A 16740-nucleotide genomic window follows, 5' to 3' on the forward strand; every position below is an offset into this window, starting at 1 on the left:
GGAGGGATGGTAGAGAAAGGGCATTCCCACTAAATACTAGCTCCATAGCCTTGATGTCTAGGGCAGCAGAGATCCTTGTGAGAGCAAGGCAGCAGACCACAACATTCCTGTCTGGCAGAGGCCCCTCCTGATCCTCTCAACCTTGGCCTTCCTGCTCCCAGACATCTCTCTGTCATGCTCAGGGTTAAGGCCCAAAGCGTCATCACCCATCAGCAGACTTCCCAAGCTCACAACCCTCTCTAACCTGTGAGGGAGCCCTTGCTTATTACCCTGATGTCTTCTGTGGGAAAGAGAAGTGCTGTGCTAAACAAGGCCCACAGCTGTTCTGCTAACCCTCTTCTTCACGGAGGTCCCAAAAGTGGAAGAGGACTTGAAGGTTTGGGAATCCCAAGAATTGTCTGTGACTGGTTCAGATACGGGAAAGATGAAGCCTACCCTACCCCTCGTCCCTGACAGAAAGTACAGAAAAGTGGAGAGGCCGACCTGGGACGGGTGGGATGAGGCCTGAGAGAGGGCCCAGCACACCGCACCGCACACCTGGGCAGTCTGGGCCTGGATTCCACGGCTTGACCCTGCCCCCTTCACAAACAGTTCACAACGGGAGCTGGCGGAGGCAAGCTGCAGCCGGGGTCATGCACTGAGACTGGTCACCGCTTAAGCAGCCAGCATTTAGCAAGAACCCCAGGCATTACCTGCTTAGTTTGCTCTCTCTGAAATACCTCTAGCTGTTCCACCTGTGCATGGGGGAGGAGCAATGGAGACAGTGAGATGGGGGCCAAAGATGCACTGGTCCTGCTGTCAGGATGACCTCACTGAGGCTCTGATATCCACCCTCCCTTCAAGGAACCAGACTTCCAGTCCTTTCCAAAATAACAGTTTGGCTCATTCTAGTCCCCAGGGGCTTCTGGGGCCCCCACTGCAGGTGCGCCTCACAGTGTGCCTCCAGAATGGGTTATGCCTTCACAGTTCGACTCTCGAGGGATGGAGTGTTCAGGGATGGGGAGACCACTGACACTTTAGTACAAGAGGAGGCAACAGACTTGAACTCTGCCGGCCACCTCTCCTCTGGCACCCAGTGAGTGCAGGGACACAAGACACTGCAATAATGTAGGAGCTTAAGGCCCTGGAATGCAGAGGGAAGAACGTCCCCTCTCAGGTCATCTTTGGAGGTGTCATTGAACTAGGTCTCTTACCTGGGCAGTGAGTTTTTGCCTCTCTTCCTGAAACCGCTGTCTCTCCTCCAGAACCTTGACCTTGGCACCCTCATACTTGGCAGTCATCACCTCCAGCTCCCGGGCAGTGCTCTGTGATTCCTGCTGCATCTTGGTCAGACGGGCCTCAGCGTCAGCACGCACAGTTGCCAGCTCTTGTTCATATTTTTCCCGGGCCTGGTCCAGCTCCACTTCCAGAAACTGCCGGCCGAGGCTGGCCCTCTCACCCAGCCCCCGGTTCTCCTCTGCCAGCAGGCCATGAGCCTCCTTCAGCATGCTCAGCTGCTCTGCGTAGCTGGCCTTCTCTGCCCTCAGCTGCTGGGCTGCTCGCTCTTGCTCTGCCACCTTCTGTCGTAGGGGCATCAGCTCCCCAAGCTCCCGCTGGGCCCGCATCAGCTCTGCCCGCAGCCCACCAGCTGCCTGCTTGCTTTGCTCCAGCTCCTCACGATGGCGCTTCTCAGCAGCTGCCTGCTCAGCCTGCAGCTGCTGGCACAGGTGCTTGGCAGGCAGCAGCTCACTCACCAGGGCCTGTGTGCTGGTGTGCTCAAGCTGCAGGGCAGAGAGGGCTTGCTCCTTCTGGAAGAATTTCTCCTGCCATGCCTTTAATTCTTGGCCCAGCTCCTCTGCTCGCTCTGCCTGTGAGGCCAGCTCCTGTCGAAGGTTCTCTGAAGCCACCCGCTGTTTCTCTGCCTCCTCCCGGAGAGTCTGGACTTCCTCCCGCAAAGCAGAGCTGCGTTCAGCGGCTCTGGCACTGTTGCTGGCTGTCTCTGCCTGGAGCAGACGCAGCCTTTCCTCTAGCTTCTGGCTCTTTTCTGACTCAGCTATAACAAGACGCTTCAACTCCTTGCTCTCGCCCTCCTTCTCCAGGACCTGGCGGTTCAGGATAGACACCTCCTCCTCTAAGCTGCTGATGAGGCTGTTTTTTCTCTCAGCCTCCTGCTGGCCCCGGGCCACCTGGGCCTTCCACTCATCTTCAGCCTTGGTATGGTCTTGGGCCTTGTTGCGGAGGTTGGCCAGCTCCCTTTGTGCTGAGGATAAAGTGTCCTGACTGCGCCCCAGCTCCTGGACCTTCTCCTCTAACTGGCCCCGCAAAGCCTCCAGAGCAGCAGCCCGCTCCATCTGGGAGGCACGCTCAGACTCTAAGCTGCGCTCCAGGCTGGAAGCCTTCTCCTGATGCTCACGGCACTGCTGCTCCAGCTTGCTCACCTCTGCCTGCAGAGCCTCCAGGTCAGGGCCTCTTCGCTTGGTCTTTCCAGTAGCCTCAGACTGGGCTCCTGACCCAGAAGTATCTTCTCCACTGGCTGTCCCTAGAGACTGCAGGCGGTCTTCCTCCCTCTTGGCCAGCTGTTTCTTCAGTTGCTCCACCGTTTGCTGAAGCTTCCCAAGCTCTGTTCTCTGGGCTTCCTCCTGCCCACGAAGCGTGGCCAGCTCCTGGTCCTTCCCTTCCTTTTCTCTCAGGGCATGGGCCAGTGCCTCTTGCAGGGTAGCAAACTCAACACGCTGCTCATTGAGGGCATTCTGCAGCCGCATCTCAAGCTCTGCCTTAGCAGCCTTCTCCAGGACAAGATCAGCTTGGGCTCGGCCCCGCTCCTGGGTCAGCCGGGCCACCTCCCGCTCCTGCTTCCCACGCTCCTCCTCCTGCTGTCCCTGGCTCTCCATAAGCGCAGCCCGCAGCCTCTCTAGCTCACTGACCATTTGCTCTGCCTCACGCTCCATAGCCTGCAGTGCAGCCTGTGTGCTGCAGAACTGACGGCCTTGCTGCTCTTCCAGCCACTCGGATTCTCTGTCTCCTGCCCTTGGGGGCTCCTTGAGTAGCTCACAGGTTGTTTCTTGTTGCTCACCTGCCTTGCGCACCAAGGCCTCCAGGCGGGCCACCTCCTTGCTGGTGGCAGCCATCTTCTCCTGCAGAGTGGAGAGGTCATCTGCAAGTTTCTGGGCCCTGACCTCCTTCTCCTGGACCTGCTGGTGGGCTCTGGCCAGGCTGGCATGGAGCTGGGCTAGCTCACTCTGCTGCCGGCCTATCTGGAGCTCACTGTGGGCCTCTATCCCTGCCACCTTCTCCTTTGCCTCCTGTAGCTCCTGGCGGGCCTTCTCACATTCCTCCTTCAGGGTCATCAGCTGTTCCTGGAACATGGCACCATACTGGGCCTCCTCTTGCTGGCTCTCCTCATATCGCTCACGCCAGGTGGCCACCTCCTTGGCAAGCTGCCCACACTCACTCTCAGCCTCACGCTGGGAGGCTATGGCCTCTGCCAGCTCTCGCCGCAGGGCTTCCATTTCAGCCTGATGGGCCTCCCCAAGCTGCTGTAACCGAGCCTCCAGCCCTTTGCTCCCAGCCTTCTCTTCCTCTAGCTCTTTCTGTTCCTGCTTATGCTGCTCCATCAGGCTTCGGGTCTCTGCCTCTAGCTTGGAGATACAACGCTGCTGCTCTTCCAGGGCATCTGCAGCCCTGCGCTTTTCCTCTTCCAGGCTGCCCTTGGTGACCTTCAAGGACTCCTCAAGGGCCCGGACCTGCTCCTGGAGCTGGTTCTTCTCCTGGGCAACCTTTTCTCTCTCAGTTGCTTTTTGCTGCTCAGACCTCAGCTGGGCCTTTAGCTCTGCCACCTGGGCTTGGGTCTCACACTGCTCTTGGTGGGCTGCCTCAATGCAGGCATGGAGTTCCTCCACCTTCTGGCTCAGCTCTGCTTTCTCCCGCTGGGCCTGTGTCACTGAGGTCTGGGCACTGTCCCGGGCTTCATTAGCAGCCTGAAGTTGTTGTTTCAGGCCCTCTAGCTTGGCAGCCTTCTCTTTCTCCAATGCCTCTACTTGCTGGAGGGCTGAATCCCTCTCCCCTAAGAAGGCCTCCCGCTCCTCAGAAGCAGTGGCCAGTTGCTGGGCGTGGTCTCGCCTGGTGGCCTCCAGCTCCTTGGTGACCTCCTCCAATTGCTGCTCCTTCTTCTTCAGGCTGGTGCTCAGCTGCTCCACCTGGTGGCAGAGGCCCTGGGAGGCCTCTTCTTGCTGCTGGAGGGTCTGTGCTAGCTGGGCCTGTTCCTTTTTGGCCTGCTGCTTCAGGGCAGCCAGTTCTTGATCCTGCTGCTGCAGAGTGGCATTGAGGGTGGTGAGCTCAGAGGTCAGCGTGGCTACCTTGGCAGACAGCTGGGCCCCCTGAGCCTGGGAGGCCTGCTCCAGCTCTTCCTTGGCCTGGCTGACACCAGACAGGGAGCTCTGCAGCTCGGCAATCAGGCCAGCCAGCTGCTGCTTTTCTTCTTCAAAGTGGCCCCGCTCAGCAAGCAGCTTGGCCTCCTGCTGGCCCTGCTCAGTCTCCAGCACCTTCACCCTGGCTTGGAGTTGGGTGTTGTCTGCAGCAAGAGCAGTTGCCTCTTGTTTCAGGGTTTCCAGCTGGTGAGATAGAGACAAGTTGGAATCAGCATCACTCCTTAGTCACCATGGCTCCTCTGGGAACTTAGGGTCACCAGAAACCTGAATGTGCTGAATATGGACCCACACCAAACCCAGCACCCAGCACACAGCAACACAGCACACAGGCCTTATGGTTGCTCTTGCACATTCCTACCTGCAAGACGTCACCCAGCACCTCGCCCTTCTCCTGGGGTGGGTTCTCCTGCAGCCGAGCCAAATGTTCTTCCAGCTGTGAAAGCTTTCCTTGAAGGATTTCATTCTTTTCTTCAAGGCATTTCTGGCAGTAAACAAGAGCCCCATGTGAAGAAAGGTGGAACAGGCACCCGATGACCCTACAAGCCCTTGTGAACACCAACAAAACATAGGACCCTACCACCTTGTTACCAAGATCTCCTTTTGCCCTCACCTAGAAAGACCTCTCAGAAATCATGGGCCTGGGATCATGAAGGACCTTTTCTAGCCCTAGTTCCAGGGCTGAATTAAGTCACGTGACCTGTTAATTTCTTCTCTAAGGTCACAGAGTTTACTTCAAAGTTCCTTACTATATACCTTTCCTCAGAGAAGTCTTGGTTTCAAGATTATCTCAATACCCACCCGGCTTAAAAACATACCCTGTCTCTCTGGGCATCAACAGCAGAGCAGCCACAGCACCAGCCCCCATCCCTCACACACCCTTCCCCTCACTGCTTACTAAGCACCTGCAACAGGCCAGGCACTGTTTGGGTGCCTCCCTGGAATTTCTAATCCACTCAACAGATCCCAGAGGTAGCTGTTACTATCCCTCTTTTACCAAGCAAGAATCGGAAGCTCAGATGTTAAGTGCTTTGCCACAGGGCTACGTGGTTAATAAGTGGCAGGCTGGAGTACCTAATAACAGCAATAATAGGAACTAATTCACTGAGAGTTTACTTTGCACCACACAATGTGTTAAGTGCTTTCTATGTATTATTATCTTACAATGGTTGATGAGGCAGCTACTCGTTCTTTTTCCCATTTTCAGGAAAGGATGCTTAGAGAGAAGGAGATCAAGTAACTTGTCCAAGATCCACACCTTGTAAATAGCAGAGACAGGATTCAAAGGAGTATTGGACTTACAAGCCCACAATTTTTACGTTATAGCACACTATTAAACCCTGGACAAAGTCAGTTTAATTTCCAAAGGCCCAAAAGAAGAGAGGGGCAAACGAATTCAACTTTGTACATGTGGTCAAGATGGTGGTCCTAACACCCCCAAGCAGAGGGTTACCTTGTCCTGCAGGGCTGTGCTGAACTCCTTCTCAAGATGGGCCTGCTTCTCTACCCACTCCTGAGTGGCCCGGCTGTGCTCCTCTGTCAGGTCGTTGAGGGCACCCTGTAGCTGCTGTAGGTGACTGGCAAACTCGCGCAGCTGAGACAGACAAATGGAAAGCCCCGTCACCCAGGGTCAAAACTGGCACCACCACTGCTGTTTGCCCCCTGAAGTCCAAGAGCTGAGTGCCTCTGATGGTCCTTCCCACCTTCCTCAAACCAACCACAAGGAACCACATCCCTGAGAACTACAAATCGAAATTTAAATCGCAATCCAGTCCCTGGCAGCCTCCAAATTATGTGACAAGGAAAGGGGCAAAGTATGCAGGTCTCCGGAGAGACAAAAGCACAGGACAGGTGCCAGGACATTCTTCTCAACCTCTCTTGGGGAATTGTCCAGAAAAACTCAATCCTAAGGGATCTCTAGGTGGGGGGCAAGACCCCCCCACCCCCAACACACACCTTAAAGGAAAGGTCTCCATTCTCCTCAGAAAGCTGGTTAATTTTGCGATCCATCTGGCTCTTCTCTGTCCTCAGGTCCTGGCACTGCTTCAGAGTTTCATGGAGCCGCACGGTGAGGCTGGGAGGAAGGGGAGCAGATAAGAGTATTCCCCATGGGCTCAGGGCACGGTGGGGAGCTGGGAAAGCCAGGCAGAGAGAACTCTACCTCTCATTCTTGCCACGGAGCTCCTCAAGCTCCCTGGGCTCCAGAGGACTGGCCGCCTGCTTCTCATTCAGCAGAGCCAGGCGGTCAATACGCTGCTGCATCACGGCTATCTGCGCATCTGGCCCAGACAAGGGGAGAAGAGAGGAGAGTCAGTGCAGAACTAAGGGGAGGAGAGAGAGCAAGGAGGTGGCATCCAATCTGCAGGAAAGGGAGGATGGAGGCAAGGACATAACCAACTTCTAGGAGGTCAGCCTGACAGGCCCAGGGCCCACAGAGGGGACAATATAGGAGGCAGAGGGGCCATTCCTCAGACAAGCCCATTGGTTCCCTGGGTGGAAATTCTGGACGTTGCCCACGTATACACATCTGCTAGGTGCCAGGCACCCACCCCTCTCGGTGAGGAGCTTGCGGTTTTCAGCCAGCTCCAGCTCCAGCTCATCTCTATTATTTCTCTCATCTGCAAGCTGCTTCTTCAGCCGTCTCATCTGGAATTGTGGGGTCTGCAGGATGTCACCCATCGGGGAGGCTGGAGAACCTGAGAGGAAGCTGAGGAAAGAGATGGCCCAGATGCCAGTCAGAGTCTGAGATATGAGGCCTGAAGTGACCAGCAATAGGCAGCGATGGGGAAGCAGGGTGCTGTGGATGTGAGCACTGGCTGGGAGGCCCAAACACGTGGGTTCTGTCTACACTGCTAACTCATGTCTCATGACGTCACTTTGAGAAAACTCTTCTCCTTTCTCCAAGGAGAAAATAAAAGTAGGGGGACAGAGGGGAGATGCATTCTCCTTGCCTCTGCAGAGCTGCATTTAGAGAAGGGACTTTAGTGTAATCAACAAAGAAAGGGATTCCATAAACAGGGACCAGCTTTTGAGAGACCCTTCTGCATAAGACAGACCCCAACCAATTCCCCCAATTAGTACTGCTGCAGGTGAGGCCATCCCAGATCTACAGGACACTGCAAGCACTCTCTGATGACGTAAGGGGCTGCTTGACAGCTTAGTCTCTAGAAAGGGGGGAGATGAGGTCTGGATGTTGAGGCCCTGTCCCAGGAACGAGGCTCAGCACATACTTGTTCCCACTGGAAGAGGCAACCTTCTGTAGCTCTAGAAAGCGAACCTCCCTCCTGGCCTGGTGGCTGGGTGGGGAGAGCTCTTCAGAAATGGTGCTGGAAGGGACTGGAGCTGGGAGAAGGAGCAGACAAATCACAGAGAGGTTAGTAAGAGTGTGAACAGATCTGCATCTCTATGCAATCTGAAAACTCACCGGAGTGGGAGTGAATTCACAGACACTTGTATGTAAGCTACAGAAGGCGTCCACTGGGCAGAACCTAAGCAGGATCTCCTCTCAGCCCAGTGACTTCTTGGATCAGAGCCACTGGCCTCCTTTCTGAACTCCTCTATTTTTAAATCATGCAGTACCAACACATCTTTCTCAAAACCTTCTCTTTCATTCATTTCCATGACCACTTTCACATGGTTCTCCTACCTCTAAACACCCACTCTTAGTCTCCCTCATCTGCTCCTCCACCCACCCTCTATGCCCCCAGAGTTCGGATGGGGTCTCCTTGCTCTGCCCACAGTGCTAACAGCGTCAATGACCAGCCATACACTGATCTGCAAACGCATAACCTGGCCCAGAGCCTTCCTCTTACATTTCTAACATCACCCGAGGGGCTCATGAGGAACTTGAATATGAGGGACATCAAATTCAGCAGCTGGAAGAGAACTGGCCTAGACCCAAGTCTTACATCCTATCATGAGTAGATGGCCTCTTCATCAGAAGACAGGTACTTCCAATAAGACACTTGGTAGATTCGGTACCTCTTTGTTCTAGCACTTATTCCTCATCATACCTACTGGTTTATGTATCTGCCTTCCCACCGAGAACAAGAGCTTCATGTGGGAAAAAAAAATCTTTTAAGACTACCCCTAGCCCTGGCTGGTGTGGCTCAGTGGACTGAATCCCAGCCTGTGAACCAAAGGGTCGCTGGTTCGATTTCTAGTCAGGGCACATGCCTAGGTTGTGGGCCGGGTCCCCAGCTGGGGGAGAGGCAACCATGCACTGACATTTCTCTCTCTTTCTCCCTCTCTTCAATTAAATAAATAAAATAAGTAACAAAGAAATAAAGGTACTTAATGGATCACATAATAAATTTAAAAAAATAAAAAGACTACCCCGAGCTTCTAAACCAGGAGTGACAATTGTTTAAAAAATAAAGAAGAGAGTGTGTGTAGGGGGGTGATCAAGAAGAACCTAACAGCAGATATGATCACTTATTTTAAAAGTCCTGCCTGGCAGCCAGGAGTTCTGTAGAAACTAGGATGATTGTGACAGGGTCTAGAAATCAAACTACTCCATTACACAGTTTTCCTAAACACCAACTCTGTGTCTTATTGTGGGGCTAAAAACAACCCCCCACTGCACTTCTCAGGATCTTAGCATTGCCCAGCTCAGAGAGGAGGGGATCCTCAGAAGTAGTCCCTGCTTACCTTTTTGCAAGAAGTTCTCTAAGTCCTCATTCAGGTTTAGTCCATCTTCATGGTCCAGTACAAATTTGAGAATGACGGCCAACTCAGCCTAGGCCACAGAGAGGAAGAGCGATACTTAGGTGTTAGGGAGACCTGAAGGGATAGAGGGCACCACCCTGGGAGTGCCAGCCCCAGGAGCCTGCTGGAGCCCATTCTTCCCCTAAGAGGTGGAAGCCCCATGGTCCAGCCAAGAATATTCTACTGGAGACACACATTCACCCCACTTGCTCCCACCCTCTTTCCTCCCCTAAAGACCACCTGGGGTCAGAGCGCGTTTCTAACTGACTTCACTCCTGACCACAGGAGAAGAGAACAGGCAAGGAAAGTAAAGTGCTCAGAAAGCTTTAATGTAACTACGTAACTACGTTAGTCATTTTCAGCTGACCCTCACTGTTGTTCTTTGGGTAAGAACGCCTCTGGGGCTCATCCAAAGCTATCCACCAGATCAGCTATAAAACCTTCCCGGCTCTGTCTAAATCCTAAAGCTACAAAGTTGTTTTAATTTTCCAGGCCAACTCTGCTGTAGTTCCTTATTCCTCCAGAATTTCTTGCTACCAGGTCTGTGACCAGCTTGGAGCAGAGAAGACACTGAAGGGAGGAAGGAACCACCTACTCCCTCCATGCCACAGCAATGCCAACCCCAAGATGAGCCATGAGCTCCATGAGTAGAAAATGGGATGATGCAGCATTTCTACCACTGTGTGAAAGACCACAGCTCTCTCAACACCACCCCACAGTCACCTACATTATCCCCTCTGGCATCCCAGCTGTTTCTGCCCTGGGAAATAAAGAGCACCTGCTCATGCAGGAAGCAAGGCCAACACCAGAACCTATTTGGCAGGTAGTTCCAGGAAACCAGGGCAATTCCATCTACAGTGAAGCAGATGCACCAATCCCTCCTCACTTAGGGACCATGTAGAGGAGGGGAGAGCAGGTAACCTCTCTGAGCTGGAGTGTCATGGTAGACAAAGACATTCTCTCTCATTAATCCTTTCTACTACAGGAAAAGAGGAATAAATGGAGTGACAGTTTGTGTAAAAAATACACACACACACACACAGGAATACATACATGAAAAGAGAACAATTTCTGTGTAGCATCTGAACACACTATAGTTTCAGGTACAATTACATATTTTAAAAAGCCTGGAAGTATATTCTTTAAAAGTCAGCAGTTATCTCTGGAATTGGGATGACTGGCATCTGTTATTTCCTTCTTTGTGCTTTTCAATATTTTCCAGACTTTCTATAATGAATGGCTGTGACTACAACATAATTTTTTAAATAAAACAGTACTTGCTGTTTAAAGAAAACAGACAATGGGATGAGGTGAAATGCAGGCAAAACCTGCTAGGTGGAGTGGAGGCACAAGGGCTTACCTGAATCTTATATTCAAATAGTTCCCAGTCCCTGGGACTTTTGGAGCTCATGGTGGACTGGTATAAGAGCAACATGGTTATCTAGAAGCCAAACAGGAGGCAGTCACTGAGTGGGGCCTGTCTCTCTTCTCAACGCCCCACCCACCCACCCCCGCCAGGCTCTTTTAGCTATTCTTGAGATTTCTTCCGAACCGCCTCATTTCAGCAGCCTCAAGCCACTGCCCTTAAACTGCACCAAAAAACACTTGAGGATTCAGTGCCTACATGCAAAAAGCCATTTGCCAGGATTCCTGCACAGCTAAATACCTGGACTCATGGAACCCTCTAGGCTAGCACCCTAATGGGAAAGGAAATGAAGTAGACTGAGCTACAAAGAAAAATATGACAACATCTGGGAGAGGCCTGATTCCTGGCAGGTCTCCACAGAGGCCCACTTGTTGTATAGCATGGTCTCCCAGAATCTTCAGGCTACATCAGCCCCTGCCTCATCCAGGTGGCTGTCAAAACCTACCTCAAACCTCCACAAGCCCCAGAATTAAAGCACCCACCACTTCCCTTGGGTTAAGAAAAGGCCCCGTGGTCCCTCCAGTGCCACCCTCACACCTCCGGACTGGGGTTCTCTAGGTACCTTGGCCAGTTCCAGCTCTGACCCCTCCATCACCTTCTGCACTGACACCAGGCATTCCGGGGAAGATGGATGTTTTTGGTTTTCTGTAATGACAACAATGTAGAAAACAGGGTGAACTTCCTGGGGGCCATCCCTGAGATCATGAGAATATCTCAGTCAGAGCAAAATCACTCTCTCTGGTGGGGCTAGAAGACGGAGGACACCTTACTCCTATGTCCTCTCTCCCCAGCTTACATGTTTCTATCTGAGGTGAGTTCTATTCTGGGTCAGTCCAAGGGCTACAGGGATAGTTCACAAATAAAGCAGTCTGGGTTCACAGCAGCTCTGGGGCATGGCACTGCACTCTCCCATCCACGCACGAACTCCCCTCAGTCCCACAGAGGAGCCCAAAGATTCCAGGTCACTCTAGACCAGTGGTTCTCAACCTTCCTAATGCCACAACCCTTTAATACAGTTCCTCATGTTGTGGTGACCCCCAACCATAAAATTATTTTCGTTGCTACTTCATAACTGTAATTTTGCTACTGTTATGAATCGTAATGTAAATATCTTAAATGAAGGATGTATTTTCATTGTTACAAATTGAACATAATTAAAGCACAGTAATCATAAAAATAATATGTAATTATATATGTGTTTTCAGATGGTCTTAGGCAACCCCTGTGAAAAGGTCGTTTGACCCCCAAAGGGGTCGTGACCCACGGATTGAGAACCGCTGCTCTAGACCTTCCTTCCAACTGATGTTGCAGAGACGCTTGCAGCTGCATCATATGAGGCCTGGGGATATCTGGTTCTTATGCTGCCAGAGGGTTTGGGCTCAATTACTAACACCTTGCTTTATCTAAGTCCATCTTCACCTTTCCTTTAATTCTCTTGAGGTAGAGATGGCAATGGCTCCATATCAAAGATGAAGACTATGGCCAGAGCTGTACCAGGGAGGGGAACTGATGAGCACTGTGCCAGAAACTTTGCATGTGTTCTTATTTAATCTACCCATAAACCAAAACAATTATTATCTCCACTTTATAGAGAGGGAACCTACGTCTAGAAAGGCCACACAAGCAGTGAGTAGAAGGGCCAAGATCTCAACTTAAATCTGCCTCTGCCCCAATACCTATTCCCTAAGCAATTAATTCAAAGTTATCTGAGAATGTTTTTCCTGCAAGGGAAAGAGGGTAACATGGATGCCTCCCTCTCCTCTACCTCCTCGCAGTGATGGGAAATGGGAACCCAAGGAGATGAGTCCCAAAACCAACCCTCTGGCTGTACGTGGATCTCTGAGATGGACTCTGGGATTGAACGGACACTCTTCTTAACTTTAGCTGGTGTGAGTATCCCTGGACCGAGGGAAGCTGACCCAGCTGTATTATTCTCTGAGGTACAGAGTGGACAGCCCTGAACCTCTGCTCCTCCAGCCACCTTTTAACTGGCTCCTCTGGACTCCCAAGTCCCAAGAGCTGAGGAAACAGCTCCTTCCCAGCTAGATAAGAAAGATACTTACTTTGCAGAAAACTGCACACAAAGTCCAGTCTCTCTGGCACCGGCTGCTGCAGGAGTTGCTGCCCCTCCTCAGTGCCAAGGCTAGAAAAAGAACAAGAACTAGGACCAGAGCACTTAGCAATCCTTCCCTCCTCGCTACTGCATTACATACTACCTTCCCATTTCTTCAGGTTTGGCCTGCACTGGATCTGGGAGAGAACCAGACCAGATGCTAGAGACAGGGGAGAAGATAACAAGACACCACTTATTCAGAAGAAACTGTGTGGTGGGTGGCAACTGGGACCTGGGGAAGAGGTTCTTCTGGAAAAGACAGCACTCTGCCATCTCATTTGTGAATACAGTCATGCACCACTGAACGACGAGGATAGGTTCTGAGAAATGGGTCCTGGTAAATGTATTAGGCAATTTCATCATTGTGAAAACACCATAAAGTGTACTTACACAAACCTAGATGGTACACTACACACCTAGGTTATATGATCTAGCTCACTGCTCCTAGGCTATAAGCCTATACAGAATGTCACTGTACAGAACAACATGAGATTAAATCAAGCACAAGAGAAAATGACACAATCAAGAGACATGGTAAACACGATATACAAGCCTGCTGAGAGCATAAGGCATGTTCTTTTATAGAAAACTGTAAGTATGACAAGTACACTCATACATAAACCAGTAACACAGTATTACTTACTGACATAATTGTGTGTGCTATACTTTCATACAACTGGCAGCGCAGGTCTGTTTACACCATCACCACAAGCATGCGGACAATGCAGTGCACTATGGCGTTGAGATGACTGTGATGTTCAACCATTTTTATCTCATGACACGTAAACAAATCCCTAAAATTCTGTGGCACAATTCATTCACACCAGATGGCTATTGTTGTGTTGGCTGTGGTCATTTTTTTATTTGACAGTCTAGGGGAAAAGAGGTCAGTGCCCCTGACTAAATAGTCAGGAATTGCACAGTTTAAAATTTCTTGCAGCATACAAGTTGAAAACTGCTGCATTAGGCAACAGGAATTTTTCAGCTCCATTGTAACTTTATGGTACCACTATCATAAATGTGGTCTGTCTTTAACCGAACATCACCTATGCAGTGCGTGACTATATAAAAAAGCACTGTGGGAAGAGGGTCAAAAACTGATGGAGGAACACAGATGAATGGGAAGTTAAGTTCAACAGTCTAAAACAGCTCAAGTATAAAGGTCAGGATGCCTGGGAAACATGACTGGATTAAGAGTGAGAGAGGATAATGGAAAGAAAAAAACAGAACCAAGAACCAAAAGAACTGGAGGGAACAAGGCTCTGAAGTGACTGACAAAAGAAAGTTCAACACACACTAGGCTGAAGGCTGAGGCAGCTAAAGCCTTCCAGAGGCCCAGCCAAGGGATAATCACTTTTGATCTGTAGCTGTCACCATGCTTAACTGGAAGGGCAAGCCTCGTGCAGAGCAATGAGGGCAGGGAGGCAGCAGGGGGAGCTCTCACACAGCCCAGGTCCCTGGCTCCTTGGGGCTCCCTCTAACTGCAGTTTCATTTTCAGAGATGAAGAATCTTTACTTCTCTATCTAGGTAACAGCTGGAGATACTGATTAAAGGGCCTCCTGCTGCTCAGAACATGAATCTCCAGGTTTCAACCAACTTTCTGGAGGCAGGACAGGCCTTAGAACCTCCCAGCACCAGACATCCTGAAAAGCACAAGAAGTATCCAAGTAAAACTGTGAAAGTAGCTTCCTGTCACAGGATTACAAAGGCTTCTCCAAGTGCACGACACCCCCCGCCCCCACCCTCCTTCTCAGGAATTCCTACAGCACTTACAGGGACAACAGCATCATTTATAACTGACCACTCTACCTGTGAAAGCTGAAAGCTAGGACTACAGCAGGTGCTCAGTATGTGCTCAGTATGTGGGCTGACTGACAGACGAGGGATGCTTTATACTGGGAAGAGCGGAAGTCAATGTCAGTAAGACAAACGTCAGGGCTTTCGGTTTTCTGGCAAAATGACTCTACTAAACTTTGCTATTCAAGCCTCAAAATATCAAAGAGACGGGACAGCCTTTTTGCTTCTATTCACACAGAACAGAAAGAGGAACTTGTCGAAGAGGTTGACTCCAATTATTTTCCCAGAGGAGGCCAAGTGGTCAAGGAACAAGACTTGTTCAATTCTCATAGCTTCTATCTGCCTTCTTCCACTTCCTTCCCCTGAGAACTAGGCATTTGATTTAGGTTAGCAACAGTAGCAACATCAAAAACGCAACAGCCAGAACACATTCACTAAGAACGTCTGTCTTACCAAAGGAAGTTTGGTCTGCACTGTCCTGAACCTGATTTGGAAATTAGGGTTAACCTTGGATTTCCATACCCCCTCCCTCTAAATGAATCAATCTCTCTCTTTCTCTCACCTCCCTCTCTTCTAGTCTCAAGCTCAGGCCAATTTACAAAACAACTTCGTGGGCATCTTGAATTTCTGACCTTACGAAAATTTCCCACCAAGTTATAAATCTAAAACAAAGGCATACATCCTGACCCCTGGACACATCTACTGCTCTTGTCATCAGGCCAAGGAAATGTATCCTCTTAAAGCAACAGCTCCCTGATCTATTTCTAAATCAATAGAAGTATGCTGCACCCAACTGTACATCACAACATGAGGCATACGGGGCCTGTCCAGAAGGTATCCAGCCGCGTAATACGAAAAAGAGACATTTATTGAGGAAAACACAAGATACAAGAAACATTGTACACAGGACAATGACACCTCAGTCCCCTTCTAAGTAGGCACCTTGGGACCTCACAAAGTTCTCCCCATCGCCATCAGCGGCCCCATTGTATTTTCCTGAATCTCATCGACGGTCTGAAATATCTTCCCTTTCAAAGATCATTTTAGTTTTGGGAAAAGCCAGAAGTCGCAGAGCACCAAATCTGGGCTGTAGGAGTGCTGAGTCACCGGGGTGATTTGATGTTTCACAAAAAAACTGCATGAGACATGATGCATGAGCAGGTGCATTGTCATGACGACGCTGCCATCACCAGGTGCCCATAGCTGTGGCCTTCTGAGTCATCTGCATAGTTTCCACAGAGGGATGTTCAAGCTTAATGTAAAATTTGATGCAGATTCATTGCTCTGCTTACTCCGTCATTTTGAATGTGATGGCCACAGGGTATACACACTCACTCAATAGCGTCTACTGCCCCCTCTGACTAATACAGTGAAATTGTCGTCATTCATACATGTGCCTTCCAGTCCACTTTCCACGGCTGCCGTGTTACATGGATGTTGCGCAAACCATTCTCATTATGTTAACAATGGCTGGATTTTTTTCAGGACAAACCTCGTATTATACTTGGCTACCTCTCTTTTAGTGAAGTTAAAATTAAAGTGGGTTAGATACTACTAGCTTAATGGTTTTACCAGCCATTGATGCTGGCTGCCTAGATCTATCATTTCATTAAGGTTTGCAAAATAATTAGGTTCACTAAGAGTTGCAAAATGCTGACTTATAGGTGGTACACAACTCTTACCTATAAATTAGTCCTGCAAAAATACCAGAAAAAAGCAAAACAAACAAACAAAACTTAAGCTAATCAAACAGATCTAATTACCAGTTTACAATGGAAAGAGAATAAGTAAAGCAGCATGACAATAACATAATTAACAAAATCTGAATTTTAGGAAATTCCATAAGATCAAAATGGGGGAGGGGGTGGTGCGGTGGCTGGAGTATGGAGCAGGAGACAAGACTGGTGTAAGAAAGGGGCCCCTGATGCAAGCTCTTGAATATCAAGGCTGAAGATTTTAGAAGTCAACTCCTGGCAATGACTAGTCAGTCACTGATCCTCATCATCTATGAAGGCTGGCAATTAAAGGACTAGAGGAAGGTTCCTCAGATCACATGTATATGAATGCCCTGAAATAAGGGCAGATTAGTGAAGAATGACGTCATAAAGGCCTGGTATCCAAAATGAAGCAGAGGAAGGGATGAGAAGTCTTTTAAAGGACAGACTGAGAGGACGGTGACTGATTAGAAATTAGTGCCAAGGAGAGAGAAAAATTCAAGATGACCTTAGAAGGTCCTGCTCAGGTAACTGGGAGAGAAAATGGTAGTATCTGTAGCAAAATAATAGTGGCTTCT

At 50.0% G+C, this 16740-nt stretch overlaps 1 protein-coding gene across 5 annotated transcripts in view; it reads right to left on the reverse strand.

Moving 5' to 3' along the window:
* The window catches only part of NUMA1 (nuclear mitotic apparatus protein 1), a 75600-nt gene that overhangs the window by 8131 nt on the left and 50729 nt on the right, over nucleotides 1–16740 (reverse strand). For 3 of the 5 annotated variants that reach the window (XM_090264823.1, XM_090264820.1, XM_090264814.1), the window contains 12 exons: nucleotides 12600–12679; nucleotides 11099–11181; nucleotides 10471–10551; nucleotides 9054–9141; nucleotides 7634–7745; nucleotides 6953–7110; nucleotides 6565–6682; nucleotides 6360–6477; nucleotides 5857–5997; nucleotides 4765–4887; nucleotides 1194–4589; nucleotides 693–734 (listed from right to left, as the gene is read on the reverse strand). In XM_090264823.1, the coding sequence (XP_090120949.1) occupies nucleotides 693–734; nucleotides 1194–4589; nucleotides 4765–4887; nucleotides 5857–5997; nucleotides 6360–6477; nucleotides 6565–6682; nucleotides 6953–7110; nucleotides 7634–7745; nucleotides 9054–9141; nucleotides 10471–10551; nucleotides 11099–11181; nucleotides 12600–12679 (4540 nt within the window). The remainder of the gene's footprint in view (nucleotides 1–692; nucleotides 735–1193; nucleotides 4590–4764; nucleotides 4888–5856; nucleotides 5998–6359; nucleotides 6478–6564; nucleotides 6683–6952; nucleotides 7111–7633; nucleotides 7746–9053; nucleotides 9142–10470; nucleotides 10552–11098; nucleotides 11182–12599; nucleotides 12680–16740) is intronic. The other 2 variants (XM_090264825.1, XM_090264829.1) reach the window with 2 other exon arrangements.

Source organism: Furipterus horrens, unplaced genomic scaffold (genome assembly GCF_987537825.1).
Source record: "Furipterus horrens unplaced genomic scaffold, mFurHor1.1.pri manual_scaffold_2, whole genome shotgun sequence".
NCBI lineage: Eukaryota > Metazoa > Chordata > Mammalia > Chiroptera > Furipteridae > Furipterus > Furipterus horrens.